We start from the raw sequence: 14,360 nt of genomic DNA, 5'->3' as shown, positions 1-14,360 counted from the left end.
CCGCCTGTGAAGCGACTCCCCTGCAGGTGGGGAGCCGGGGTTCGAACCGGGATCCTTATGCCGGTCCTTGTGCTTTGCGCCACCTGCGCTTAACCCACTGCGCTACAGCCCGACTCCCAATAAAAAATATTCTATATAAGGGACCTAGGAGATGGTAGAGTGAATAAAATTTTAGACTCTCAAGCATGAGGTGTCCAGTTCAATCCTTGGAATCTCATGTGCCAGAGTGATTTCTCTGGTTCATTCTCTCTCTCTCTCTCTTTCTCCTTTTCTCATTAATAAATAAGTCTTCTTTAAAAATTAAAGTACTCTTCGGAGCTGGGTGGTTGCGCAGCAGGTTAAGCACAGGTCGTGCAAAGCACAAGGACCAGCATAAGGATCCCGGTTCGAGCCCCCGGCTCCCCACCTGCAGGGGAGTCTCTTCACAAGTGGTGAAGCAGGTCTGCAGGTGTCTGTCTTTCTCTCCCCCTCTCTCCATTTTTCTCTCTGTCCTATCCAACAATGACAACATGAATAAGAACAACAACAATAATAACTACAACAATAAAAAACAAGGGCAACAAAAAGGGAATAAATATTTTTTAAAAATTAAAGTACTCTATATTTTTTAAAGATTCTATTCATTTACTTATTGGCTAGAGATAGGGAAAAATCAAGAGGGAAGGGGGAGGCTGGAGGCATGGGTGGGGAGATACCTTGCAGCACTCTTTTTACCACTTGTGAAGCTTCCCCCCTGCAGGTGGGGACCAGGGACTTGAACTCAAGTCCTTGAGTATGGTAATGTGTGCACTCAACTGGGTATGCCACCACCCAGTCCACTCTGTATTATTTATTAATTAATGAGAGAGAGAGAGAACCAGACTATCATGACACACTCACTGGTGTTGGTGATTAAACTTAAGATCTCATGCTTGAGAATTCTTTTGTGCCACCCCCCAGGTAGCAAAAACAAACTAAAATTCTGTATTATATAATATATATTGCCCATTATAATTACAATACCAAGAGTGAACCCTAAGATAACCTACAGGCTGTATACAATCATATCAATTTAAGTTTATTCATGGTAGCAAATACACCATTCTGGGGGGTAGGAGGCGGCACACCCAGATAAGCACACATAGCATTAAGCGCAAGGACCTGTGCAAGGATCTGCACAGGTTTGAGCCTCTGCTCCCCACCTGCAGGGGGGAAGCTTCACAAGTGGTGAAGCAGATCTGCAGGTGTCTCTCTTTCTTTCTCCCTCTCTATCTCCCCCTCCTCTCTCAATTTCTCTGCCCTATCCAATAAAATGGGAAAAAATGGCCACCAGGAGCAGTGAATTCATAGTGCTGGCACTGAACCCCAGTGATAACCCTGGATGCAAACAAAACAGAACAAACAAAAAATACCAAATATTTCATTCTGTTGAGTTTTGTCTGAAACAGAGAAAGCTATGTATGCGTAAAGTCAGGGAGTCTATAGAAATTCTCTGTACTTTGCTCTCAACCTTGCTGTGAATCAAGAACTGCTCTACAGTGTAGTTTTTATTGAAATCACACTGCTTGTCTAAACTGAACTTGTACCATAAGTTGGTTCCACATCCAGTAATCCTCATCTATAAAAGCAGGGCACAGCCCAAGGACACCCCTGAATCCTCTCCTTCCTCCCCCACCCCCAAGTCTATTCTGCCTCCCAATTGACTCTCAGATTTACTTCCTCTTCAGTCCCACAGCTGCCCCTGGCTGAGTTCTCAGCAGGACAAACAAAGGCAGCTCACTAGCCTGCCCCTCTCAGGGTCGTTCTCAGAGCAGCCAGGGTGAACTTCATAAAACATACATCAGACTGTGTTTGCTACCCATTTCGAAAGTCTTTCTTAGCTTCATGCTGATTCCAAGATAAAGTTCAGAAGCCTCGCCTCAAGCTGCTGCTTCTATGAATCCTAAAATATCTCTCCATAGCTCCACAAATGCAGCTCCCATGTGTGAATGAGCTCTGAATCCCACAGCTGTGTGGCCCTTCCCCTAGCCTGGTGTACAGGATGCTGTCCAGGGAACTGGTATCTCTTTTAATTTCTTTATCACTCAGACCAGGAATACATTCTGCAGTGAAACCTCAAACACTGAGCAACCTGCAGAGAAAGTATGCCTTGTCCCCTTCTATCAGCCTCCTAGAAGGAGCTAGCACTGACCCAGTGGCACACTGTGGCACTGAACACGGACTGAAGTCATCTTCTTTTATTATTGACCCTTTCTTTTCATTTATTTTATAATTTTTACTTATAAAAAGGAAACACTGACAAGAACCATAGGATAAGAGGGGTACAACTCCACACATTTCCCATCACCAGAACTCCATATCCCATCCCTTTCCTATTCTTAAGCCCTCTGGGAGCATGGACCAAGGGACATTACGGGGCGCAGAAGGTGGAAGGTCTGGCTTCTGTAATTGATTATTTACCCTTTTTTGCCCCTGTTTTTGTTGTTGTTGTTGTAGTTATTGTTATTATTGATGTCGTTGTTGTTGGATAGGACAGAGAGAAATGGAGAGAGGAGGGGAAGACAGAGAGGGAGAGACACCTGCACAGCTGCTTTACCGCTTGTGAAGCGACTCCCCTGCAGTGGGGGGGGGGGGGGCTCGAACCAGGATCATTACGCTGGGGGCTTGAACCGGGATCCTTATGCCTGTCCTTGCGCTTTATGCCATCTGCGCTTATCCCACTGCGCTACCGCCTGACTCCCTTGTTTACCTTTTCTATAACTCCTCACTCTGCAATTCCTGTCTGTGGCCCCTCCACAACCCCCTGTGAATACTGACCCTCTAATAAATGAAGAGGTATCTCCAGCAATGCTGCAGGACTCACATCTCAGTCACATACTACCAGTGTGGCCTCCTTTCAGTCTGCACTCTAATTACGGGTGTACTCATGGTATCACAAACTCCAAGAACATTCCTAGGTCTGTATACCACATTCCCGGCCTCTATTTTTTTTTTTTTTTCCAAAGCACTGCTCAGCTCTCGCTTATCATGGTGCTGGGAATTGAACCTGGGACCTCAGAGCCTTAACCATCTTTTTTTTAAAAAAAATTATTTATTTATTTCCTTTTGTTGCCCTTTTTGTTTTTTATTGTTGTTATTGTTGTTGTCATTGCTGTCATTGTTGCTGGATAGGACAGAGAAAAATGGAGAGAGGAGGGGAAGACAGAGAGGGGGAGAGAAAGATAGACACCTGCAGACCTGCTTCACCGCCTGTGAAGTGACTCCCCTGCAGGTGGGGAGCCGGGGGCTCGAACCGGGCTCCTTATGCCGTTGCGCCACCTGCGCTTAACCCACTGCGCTACCGCCCAACTCCCTAACCATCTTATTTTGAGTCACTAAGGTTTCCTCCCAGAGGCCCATAGGTTCTCAGTATTTGCTGTTTAAAAAGTACCACTCGCATCCTAGAACTTGCAGACCACACGGCACTGACACCCAGCGTTGGCACTGCACCCCGCCAAGCATTCAGTCTTTCTTGATCTGAGTTTTGTAGATCTGTAGCCGGGAGGACGCATACAGCTGACAACCCATGTCTGCAGGTCTGAGCGCCTGGAGCCCAGCACGGGACACGGAGTGGGCGCTCGACCCCGGTTCTTTGAGGTCAGGACGCCGGCCGAGGGCTCCTGCACGCGGGTCCTGCTCGGTGCAGCCCTGGCCGGGCCAGCCTCGCCTCCGGGCCCAGCCGCGGGCTGTTCCCCGCAGGAAGCAGCTCCAGCACCCGCCCCGAGGCCCTCACGCCCGCCCGAGCTGTTCCGGCCCAAGGCCGCCCACCCCGCCGCGGGCCGCCTCCCGCAGCCCCCAGCCCCGCTCGGCCCAGCTGTTCCAGTCCCGTCGCACCGCCCCCGCGCCGGGGCCTCTGCTCCCGCGGCTGTTCCCGTCCGCGCCCCGCCCGCCCCGCGGCTGTTCCCGCCCCGGCGCCCTCCGCCCCGCGGCCGGCGCGCGCCCAGGACCCGGCACTGCGAGGGCGCGGCGGGAGGGGGCGCGACGTGGAACAGCCGCCTCCCCGGCCCGGCCGCCGCTCACCCTCCAGGGCCTCGAAGATCGTCTGCGCCATCTTGGAGCCGCCGCCGCCGAGGGAGCCGAAGCAGGACTCCGCGAGCATTGTGGGAGCCGCCGCGGCGGCCGGGTGGCGACCGCCAGGGGGCGCCCGGGGGCCGCCTGCAGGATCCCTAACCCTGCAAACTTCGCAGTGACTCGTGGGACCCATCTGGGTGGCCCAGGCATCCCCTGTGGACGCCCAGCCCCAGCCGCACACAAGGGGCCTCCCACCTGTGCTGTCCGGGCCGCTTCCCAGCTCTGCCACACCGGACCTGAAAGCTAGGCACAGGTTGTACATGTCCTGTGCAGGCCTGTGACCCAGACCAGTGTCTACACTACCCGGGAGCCCGCCACCTAGTTCTGCATCGTGGACCTTACTTCCACCGTACACAATGTCCGCCAGGAGCTCTCTGTATTACGTCCCCTCTTTGAGCTTTGGAAAGCTACTTTAGACAGTGGTCAGAGGTGGACCTGAGAAATGAGATGAAGGGGGGAGGGGTAGATAATTTAGTGGTTATGCAAAGAAACTCAGGCCTAGAGGTAGGTAGGTAATATAATGGTTATGCAAAGAGATTCTCATACCTGAGCTCCAAACTCCCAAGTTCAGTCCCCCGCACCACCATAAACCAGAGCTGAGCAGTGCTCTCGTAAAAAAAGAAAAAAAGAGGGAGTTGGGCAGTAGCTCAACGGGTTAAGCACACATGGTGCAAATCACAAGGACCGGCATAAGGATCCCGGTTCGAGCCCCCGGCTCCCCACCTGCAGGGGAGTCGCTTCACAGGCGGTGAAGCAGGTCTGCAGGTGTCTATCTTTCTCTCGCCCTCTCGATCTCCCCCTCTTCTCTCCATTTCTCTCTGTCCTATCCAACAATGAGGACATCAATAACAACAACAGTAACTACAACAATAAAACAACAAGGGCAACAAGTGGGAATAAATAAATATTAAAAAAAAAAAAAAGAAAGAAACTCAGGCCTGAGGCTCCAAAGTCCCAGGTTTAATACCCCGTATCACCATGGTGAAAAAAAAAAAAAAAAGAACAGAAAGAAAGAAAGAGAAATGAGATGAAGATGTGTCATAATGGAAGCAGAGGGTGGGAAGACAGCATAATGTTAATGCAAACAGACTCTCATGTCTGAGGCTCTGGGGTCCCACGTTCAATCCTCAGCACCGCCATAAGCCAGAGCTGAGCAGTGCTCCTGTTTTTAAAAAAAGAAAGAAAAATAAGAGAAATAAGATGAAGATGTGCCAAAAAGGAAGCAGAGGGTGGGAAGATAGCATAATAGTAATGCAAACAGACTTTCATTTCTGAGGCTTTGGGGTCCCAGGTTCAATCCTCAGCACCACCATAAGCCAGAGCCGAGCAGTGCTCTGGTTTAAAAAAAAAAAGAAAGAAAAGAAAAAGAAAACAAATCTAAAATAAAATAAATAAACAATAAATATAAATTAAAAAGAAGGCAAAAAGATAGAACTAGAGAGTTGGGAGATGGCTCACCTGGCAGATTACAAACTTTATCATGTGTGAAAACCTGTTTCAGCTCCGGCACCACATGGGAGCACTATGCTCGAGAAGTTTCATGATCAGTGGAGTTGTAGTCATTCCTCCTCTCCGTCTCTCTCCCTTTCTACCTACTATTATTAATTTTTAAAGAATTCTTGGGGGCTGGGCAGTGGCGCAGTGGCGCAAAGCTCAGGGTTCGGCTTAAGGCTCCCGGTTTGAGCCGCGGGTTCCCCAGCTGCAGGGGGATCGCTTTGCGTGGTGAAGCAGGTCTGCCGGTGTCTATCTTTCTCTCCCCCATCCGTCTTCCCCTCCTCTCTCCATTTCTCTCTGTCTTATCCAACAATAACAACAAAAACTATAATAATAACCACAACAAGGATAAACAAGGGCAACAAAAGGAGAAAAAAATTCTTTTTAAAAAATATTGTATTTATTTTTTAATGAGAAGGATAGGAAAGGAGAGAGAAAGAACCAGATATCACTCTGGTACATGTGCTGCCAAGGATTGAACTCATGCTTGAGAGTCCAACACTGTATCCACTACACCACCTCCCCGACTACATCTACCTACTATTGAAAGGGAGGCAAGGGAAAGGAAGTCCACCAGAGCATCATGCAGCGGTGCACCTAGTACAGAGCACATGTTACTATGCTCAAGGATGGGCAGGGGTGTATAGCATAATGGTTATGCGAAGAAACTTTCCAAAGTCCCAGGTTCAATCCCCCATACCACCATAAACCAGAGCTGAGAGGTACTCTGGTAAAAAAAAAGAAAGAAAGAGAGAGAGAAAGAAAGGAAGGAAGAAAGGAAGGAAGGAAGGAAGGAAGAGAGAGAGAAAGGAAGAAAGCAAGAAGGAAAGACAAAATGGGGTGCCAGGAGATAGATAGCACACCAGGTTAAGCGCACATAGTGCAAAGCTCAAGGACAGGCTCAAGGATCCCGGTTCTAGCTCCCAGCTCCCTACCTGCGGGGGGGGGGGGGGGGGGGATCACTTCACAAGCAGTGAAACAGGTGCCTATCTTTCTCTCTGGCTACCCACCATCCTCTCTTTATTTCTCTCTGTCCTATCCAACAACAGCAACAACAACAATGGAAAAAAGATGGGGGCCAGGTGGTGGTGCACCTGGTTGAGCATTCACACCATCATGCACAAGGACCTGGGTTCAAGCCCCCAATCCCCACCTGTAGGACGGAAGCTTCACGAGTGGTGAGGCAAGGCTGCAGGTATCTCTTTTTCTCTCTCTATCTTCCCCCCTGTCAATTTCTCTCTGTCTCTAGCCAATAATAAATAAAATTAAAAGATTAAAAAAAAAAGATGGCCACCAGGAGCAGTGGATTCATAGTGCAGTCACTGAACCCCAGCAATAACCCTGGAGGCAAAAAAAAAATTAACAACTATGTTCAAGGACTAGGATTCAAGCACCAGTCCTCACTTGCAGGAGGGGAACCTAGCACCAACAGTAAAGCAGGTGTGCAGGTTTCTCTCTCTGTTTATCTCTCCCTACTCAACTTCTCTCTGTCTCTATCCAATAACAACAACAGCAACAACAACAACAATAATGGTGGTATTATTATTCCACCAGAGTCATGGAAATGTACAGGCACAAAAAGTCAAAAATGGCAACAACAACAACAAAAAACTAGTTAACTATACCATCTTGGGCAAGTGCAGGGGTTCTGAGAACACAATGCAAGAAGGCCCCATACTGCAAAGGATCCTAGGATAATAAGTGAGTTTGTGGATAAGAGATTGAGGGTGGAAGGATGGACAGAGTCACAGCTAAGGTTTAGCCTTTGTTCTGAGGGTGAGGGGAAGCCCTGGACAACTATGCTCAACTATGGGCCTTGGCTTGGGTGCTTTCCAGTGTTCACATGTGCTCTTCTGTTACAAAAAAATAAAAAGAAAAGAAAAGAAGAATATATACTTTTCCACCCTCTTTGGAGCAATAGGAAGGAGCTTGCCATCTTCCTCTAAGAAGATTTCTGTGGTCTACATGATTGAAATACATTCCTCAACAAGGGCAACAAAATGGAATAAATAAATATTTTTTTAAAAAAGAAATACATTCCTGCTTGCGAGTCTGTTGCCTACAGTATAGGAAATTACCGGCCATGTGATCTTCTGCAGCCACTGGAGAGGTCCCCCAGTGTTTTGGTTTTTTTTTAATTTTTATTTATTTATTTTCCCTTTTGTTGCCCTTGTTGTCTTTTTATTGTTGTTGTAGTTATTATTGTTGTTGTTATTGATGTCGCCCTTGTTGGATAGGACAGAGAGAAATGGAGAGAGGAGGGAAAGACAGAGAGAGGAAGAGAAAGATAGAAACCTGCAGACCTGCTTCATCGCCTGTGAAGAGACTCCTCTGCAGGTGGGGATCCTTCTGCCGGTCCTTGCGCTTTGCGCCACATGCGCTTAACCCACTGCGCTACCACCCGACTCCCTTTTATTTATTTATTTTTGCATTTGTATTTGCTTAAGGATTCTCCATACTGTTTGCAGTATTTTTTTTAAAAGAATTTATTTATTCATGAGAAAGATAGGAGGAGAGAGAGTAAGAACGAGACATCACTCTGGTACATGTGCTGGCAGGGGCTGAACTTGGTACTTCATGGTTGAGAATCCAATGCTTTATCCACTGTGCCATCTCCTAGACCACATTATAGCACTTTGCATTCCCACCAGCAGCGTAGTAGAGTTCCTCTCTCTCCACATCCTTTCCAATACTTATCTTCTCTTGTTTAATGGATAAAGCCCATTCTCACAAGTGTGAGGTAGAATCTCAATGTGGTTGTGAGCCTGGGTGGACCTTAATCCGGTGCTGGCGACTAATCTATCTGCCCAGATTGGGGGGGGGGGGGCAGTGGGTGATCAGAGGGACGAGCTCCCCCTTTTCTCTACACTCTCAGTAGGGAGCCCTCTGAACAGCTGAGTTGCTCCCTTTATTCTGCATGGACCTAAGGGCCTGACACAGCGGCAACCTGGAAAATGCTTCCTGACAGAAGAAACAACTGAAGGAGCTTTCAGGGAAGTCAGAACCCTCCCTCCTTAATGAGTCTGGATTCTGCTCTAAACTTTCCATTTTGTGTGTGTATTAATATTTTAATCTATTAATTTTTTCCCCTTTTGTTGCCCTTGTTTATCATTGTGGTTATTGTTATTATTGCTGTTGTTAGATAGGACAGAGAGAAATGCAGAGAGGAGGGAAGACAGAGAGGGGGAGAGAAAAGACAGACCCCTGCATACCTGCTTCACCGGCTGTGAAGCAACCCCCCTGCACGTGGGGAGCTGGGGGCTCGAACTGGAATCCTTGAGCCAGTCCTTGCACTTCACACCATGTGCACTTAACGCACCACGCTACTGCCTGGCCTCCATCTTTTCATTTTTTGATAAGTGAGAGATATAGAGAGAAATAGGCCAGGACACTGTTTAGCTCTGGCTTATGGTGGTGCTGGATTGAACCAGGTACCTCAGGCATTAAATTATTTTCTATAACCATTATGTTATCTCCCCAGGAGTGTGTGTGTGTGTGTGTGTGTGTGTGTGTGTGTGTGTGTGTGTATAATTAAAAAAAAATTATTTGGGGCCAGGTGGTGCCACACCTGGTTGAGCACACGTGTTGCACTGCGCAAGGACCCAGGTTTGAGCCCCCAGTTCCCACCTGCAGGGGGAAAGCTTTGAGAGTGGTGAAGCAGGGTTGCAGGTGTCTTTCTGTCTCTCTCCCTCTGTCTCTCCCTTCCACTCAATTTCTGACTGTCTCTACCCAATAAATAAATAAAGATAATAAAAAATTTTTAAATTATTTATATACTTATTTACTTGTCAGGGGTAAATCTACTTATTTACTGGCACCTTTAGGGTCTCAGGCACACAAATCCTGTGCTCTAACATGTTAAACCATCTTCTCAGGCCCTATCTTCATTTTTTTTTTTTTACTTTTTTAAAGTTTTATTTATTCCCTTTTGTTGCCTTTGTTGTTTTATTGTTGTTGTTATTGATGTCATTGTTGGATAGGACAGAGAGAGAAATGGAGAGAGGAGGGGAAGACAGAGAGGGGGAGAGAAAGACCTGCTTCACCACTTGTGAAGCGATTCCCCTGCAGGTGGGAAGCCGGGGGCTCGAACCAGGATCCCTATACCTGCCCTATTGCCTTTTCTTTCTCCCCCAACATCTACCAGTCCTTTGTCCCATTCCCTCAAGTCTGAACTAGCTGGCACTGAGCCTAATTCAGTCACAGTTTAGAGATTCAGGATAAGTAATGCAGTAATTCCAGGAACGCAGCCAAGCAGGGAGGAGAAGTAAAAGGTTGAGAAACTTCCAGTCCTTCTCCATACGTGCTTCAATCCCTGCAGAAAGTTAACTTCTCTATGGGGATAGGAGAAATTATGAGCAGTTTAAAGCAATCTCCCCGCTGCAAAAGTAAGTAAGGAAAGACATAGAAAGCAATGCTGCTAGGGACCAGGATATAGTTCACCTGGTAGAACACATACCTTATCATATACATAAGGACCAGGCTTCCAGTCTTGGCCACCACCTGGGAGCACCACAAGGGAAATGTCACAAATGACAATCAGTGATATGGTGTCTTTCCTTTTTCTCTCTTTCCCATCTCTCTCTCTCTCAGATACTTGAAAAAGAAAGAAGGAAGAGAAGGAGAAGGAAAGGAAAAAGGGAAGAAGAAGGAGGAGGAGGAGGAGGAGAAGAAGGAGAAGAACCCCCACGTTGGGCGCCATTTGTTGTTAAAATTTCGGAGGCTCTTGCCGGCCTGGCTTGCTTCACGGCGGGTAACAGAGACGCGGAGACAACGGCTGGGCAGGGAAGCTGTATTTCTTTATTCAGGAACCACGATTCATAAACTAAGACAAACTAATCACCAAACAGAACTCTGCTGTCTCTTTGCGGCGGCGCAAGCACTCTCTCTTACTCTGGAACTCAGGAACCCAGGAACTCTGTCTCTCTGGCACTCTCTCTTACTCTGTAACCCTGAAACTCTCGAACTCAGGAACTCAGGAACTCTGTCACTCTCGAACTCAGGAACTCAGGAACCCTCTCTCGGGGTTCCTTGGGGCGGGGCCAAGCAGGCCCGCGAAATTAACAGGACTCATCCAATTCTCTTGGCGGGGGAGGGCTAGAACAAACCAATGTAAAGCATACGACAAGGAGTGGTGGAGGGACTGGATAGTGGTCCACCAGGTTAAGCACACAGTGTATGAAACACAGGTCCTGTGCAAGGATCCTGGTTTGAGCCCCCAGATCCCCACATGCAGGGAGGTAGCTTCAGTAGATCTCAGGTGTCTATCTTTCTCTCCCCCCTCCATCTCCCTGCCCCTCTCAATTTCTCTCTGTCCTATCCAGTAAAATTGCCACCAGGAGCAGCAGATTCATAGTGCCAGCACTGAGCCCTAGCCATAACCCTGGCAGAAAAAAAAAAAAAAAAGGAGCAGTGGAATCATGCAAGCACAAAAAGTTTCACTGGCAAAATAAACACACAAAAAGAAATACTGACTTTCATGCTTGAGGTTGTGAGGCCATAGGTATGAGCACAAGCCAGACTACTTTTTTTATACTAAGCAATACCCTGATTTAAAAAAATTTTTAAAAAAGAGGGAGACAGGTGGCACAACTGGTTAAATGTACACATTAGAATGTACAAGAATTACGGTTCAAGCCCATGATTCCCACCTGCAGGGGACAAGCTTCACAAGCAGTGAAGAAGTTTGCAGATGCCTCTTTCTTAGTAGGAGGCAGAAAAAAAAAAAAAAGAAGAAGAAGGAAGGAAGGAAGGAAGGGGGAGTTGGGCGGTAGCGCAGCAGGTTAAGTGCATGTGGTGCAAAGCACAAGGATCGGTGTAAGGATCCTGGTTCGAGCCCCCAACTCCCCACCTGCAGGGGAGTCTCTTCACAAGGTCTGCAGGTGTCTATCTTTCTCTCCCCCTCTCTGTCTTCCCCTCCTCTATTTCTCTCTGTCCTATCCAACAACAAAGATGACAACAATAATAATGACTACAACAATAAAACAACAAGGGCAAAGGAAGGGAATAAATAAATATTAAAAAAAATTTTAGGGAGTCGGGCTGTAGCGCAGCGGGTTAAGCGCAGGTGGCGCAAAGCACAAGGACCGGCATAAGGATCCCGGTTCGAACCCCAGCTCCCCACCTGCAGGGGAGTCGCTTCACAGGCGGTGAAGCAGGTCTGCAGGTGTCTATCTTTCTCTCCTCCTCTCTGTCTTCCCCTCCTCTCTCCATTTCTCTCTGTCCTATCCAACAACGACAACAACAATAATAACTACAACAATAAAACAACAAGGGCAACAAAAGGGAATAAATAAATTAAATAAATATTAAAAAAAAAGAAATTCTTTTAAAAAAGTATTATTTATTTGTTTATTTTTAAACATTTTATTTATTAGAAAGATAGGAGGAGAGAGAGAAAGAAGCAGACATCACTCTGGTACATGTGCTGCTGGGGATTGAACTCAGGACCTCATGCTTGAGAGTCCAGTGCTTTATCCATTACGCCACCTCCCGGACCGCTTTATTTATTTATTTATTTATTTATTTATTTATTTATTTATCTATTATTGTTTTTAACCAGAGTACTGCTCAGTTCTGGCTTATATGTGGTGTGGAAAAGTGAACCTGGGACTTCAGAGCTTCAGGCATGAAAGTCTCTTTGCATAACCATTATGCTATCTACCCTCGCCCTTATAATATTTATTTATGTATTAATGAAAAAGGGGAGAGAGTCGAGGCGAGGCGATAAAAAACCAGACATCGGGGAGTTGGCCGGTAGCCCAGCAGGCTAAGAGCAGGTGGCACAAAGCACAAGGACCAGCTTAAGGATCCCGGTTGGAGCCCCCAGCTCCCCACCTGCAGAGAAGTCACTTCACAGGTGGTGAAGTAGGTGTGCAGGTGTCTATCTTTCTCTCCCCCTCTCTGTCTTCCCCTCCTCTCTCCATTTCTCTCTGTCCTATACAACAACAACATCAATAACAATTACAACAATAAAACAACAAGGGCAACAAAAGGGAATAAATAAATAAATAAATAAATAAATAATAATAATAATAAAGAACCAGATATCACTCAGGCACATGTGCTGTTGGGGATTGAACTCTGGACCTCATGCTTGAGAGTCCAATGGTTTATTCACTGGATTATATACCTGGACCACGGGTGTATCCTTCTCTTTCTCCTCCTTGCCTCTCAATTTCTTTCTGTCCGGTCCAATAAAAGAAAGAAAGAAATGCCTGATGGGAGTGGTGAATGCATTGTCCAGTCACCAAGTCCCAGCAATAATCTTGGTGAAAAATAAAAATAAAATAAATTCCACTTTTTATTTTCTTCACTTGTTTTGCTTAACACCAAGACAACCTTTTCTGAGCTCTTTTAGGGGTAGTGTTATGGGGTGTACCATGCTAAACTTGGTGAGGTTTACAGCTTAAGGTGAAAATATTTTTCTCCAAGACTCATCACTTTGGACAGGCCTTGGACTTGGACTTCTGTTTCTCATGTGACTTATCAGCTGAAACCCACAGGTGTCACACTGGGAAATGTTCTCATGTCCTAAGTAGATTTGTTATTCCAGATTTGTTATTCCTTTGGTCTCTCTAATACTGTTATGCCCACAGGTTCGAGTCCCGATCTCACGCAAAGAAGACCAGAATCACATGCAGTAGCAAGAACCTTTATTAGCAAGCTTAAGCTTGGGCCGATGACACCCTTCCATGCAAGGGGAGAGTCTGTGACCCTGACCATTTTTCATCCCACCTTTTTATAGTTATCACAGGGTGGGTACTGGTGGAAATATTTACGAGGAACAAGGAACAGTTGGTTACGGGTTAATGGCTGTTCTCAATATTCAGGGCTTTTCTCTAACCTCCACAATACTACCTGGCTACTTTTTCCCCCCTGAAAATATTTTATTTATATAGTATTAATGAGAAGGGGGAGAAAGTGAGAGAGCGAAAGAGAGCACCAGAGTAACACTCTGGCATATTTGATGCTAAGGATTAATTTAATCTCAGGACTTCATCCTTGATAGTCCAACACTTTATCTACTGTGCCACCTCCCAGACCACTTCTTCTTCTAGCGTTTGCCCTTCTTCCGTAGCCAGTCAACAGCGTCAGGTTGAGCCTGATGTAAAGTTTCGAGACCTCCTTTGAATCTGGAGAGGTGGCAGTCGTTGACTATGTGGGTCATAGTCTGTCTGTAGCCGCAGGGGCAGTTCAGGTCGTCTCTGGCTCCCCAGCGACCACTGATTACTATTTTTTGGTTTTTTTATTTGTTTATATCTTTATTTTATTTTTTTCAGAGCACTACTCAGTTCTGGCTTAAAGTGGTGTGTGGGATTGAACCTGAGACCTTGGGAGCCTCAGGCATAAGAGTCTCTTTGCATAACCATTATGCTATCTTCCCCACCCTAGTAACCCATTCTTTTTTTTTTTTTACCTCCAGGGTTATTGCCGGGGCTCCCTGCACCACGAATCCACTGCTCCTGGAGGCCATTTTTTCCCCTTTTGTTAGCCTGATTGTTTTACCCTTGTTGTGGTTATTATTATCGTTGTTATTGATGTCATTATTGTTGGATAGGACAGAGAGAAATGGAAAGAGGAGGGGAAGACAGAGAGGGGGAGAGAAAGACAGACACCTGCAGACCTGCTTCACCACCTGTGAAGTGACTCCCCTGCAGGTGGGGAGCTGGTGGCTCAAACAGGGGTTCTTTTACCCGTCCTTGCCCTTTGAGCCATGTGCACTTAACCCACTGCACTACCGCCCAAACCCCAGTAACCCATTCTTATCTAATAACTGA

The 14,360-nt window shown here is 46.7% G+C and overlaps 1 protein-coding gene across 3 annotated transcripts in view; it reads right to left on the bottom strand.

Moving 5' to 3' along the window:
* The window catches only part of ZNF341 (zinc finger protein 341), a 64,472-nt gene extending 60,230 nt beyond the window's left edge, over positions 1–4,242 (bottom strand). For 2 of the 3 annotated variants that reach the window (XM_060188656.1, XM_060188654.1), the window contains exon 1: positions 4,039–4,242. In XM_060188656.1, coding sequence (XP_060044639.1) covers positions 4,039–4,222 — 184 coding nt within the window. In that variant the 5' untranslated portion in view covers positions 4,223–4,242. The remainder of the gene's footprint in view (positions 1–4,038) is intronic. The other variant, XM_060188655.1, reaches the window with a different exon arrangement.
* Positions 4,243–14,360: the final 10,118 nt, after the last annotated feature.

The sequence above is a fragment of the Erinaceus europaeus genome, chromosome 1 (assembly GCF_950295315.1).
Source record: "Erinaceus europaeus chromosome 1, mEriEur2.1, whole genome shotgun sequence".
NCBI classification, from domain to species: domain Eukaryota; kingdom Metazoa; phylum Chordata; class Mammalia; order Eulipotyphla; family Erinaceidae; genus Erinaceus; species Erinaceus europaeus.
This window is presented reverse-complemented; position numbering and strand designations above follow the sequence as displayed.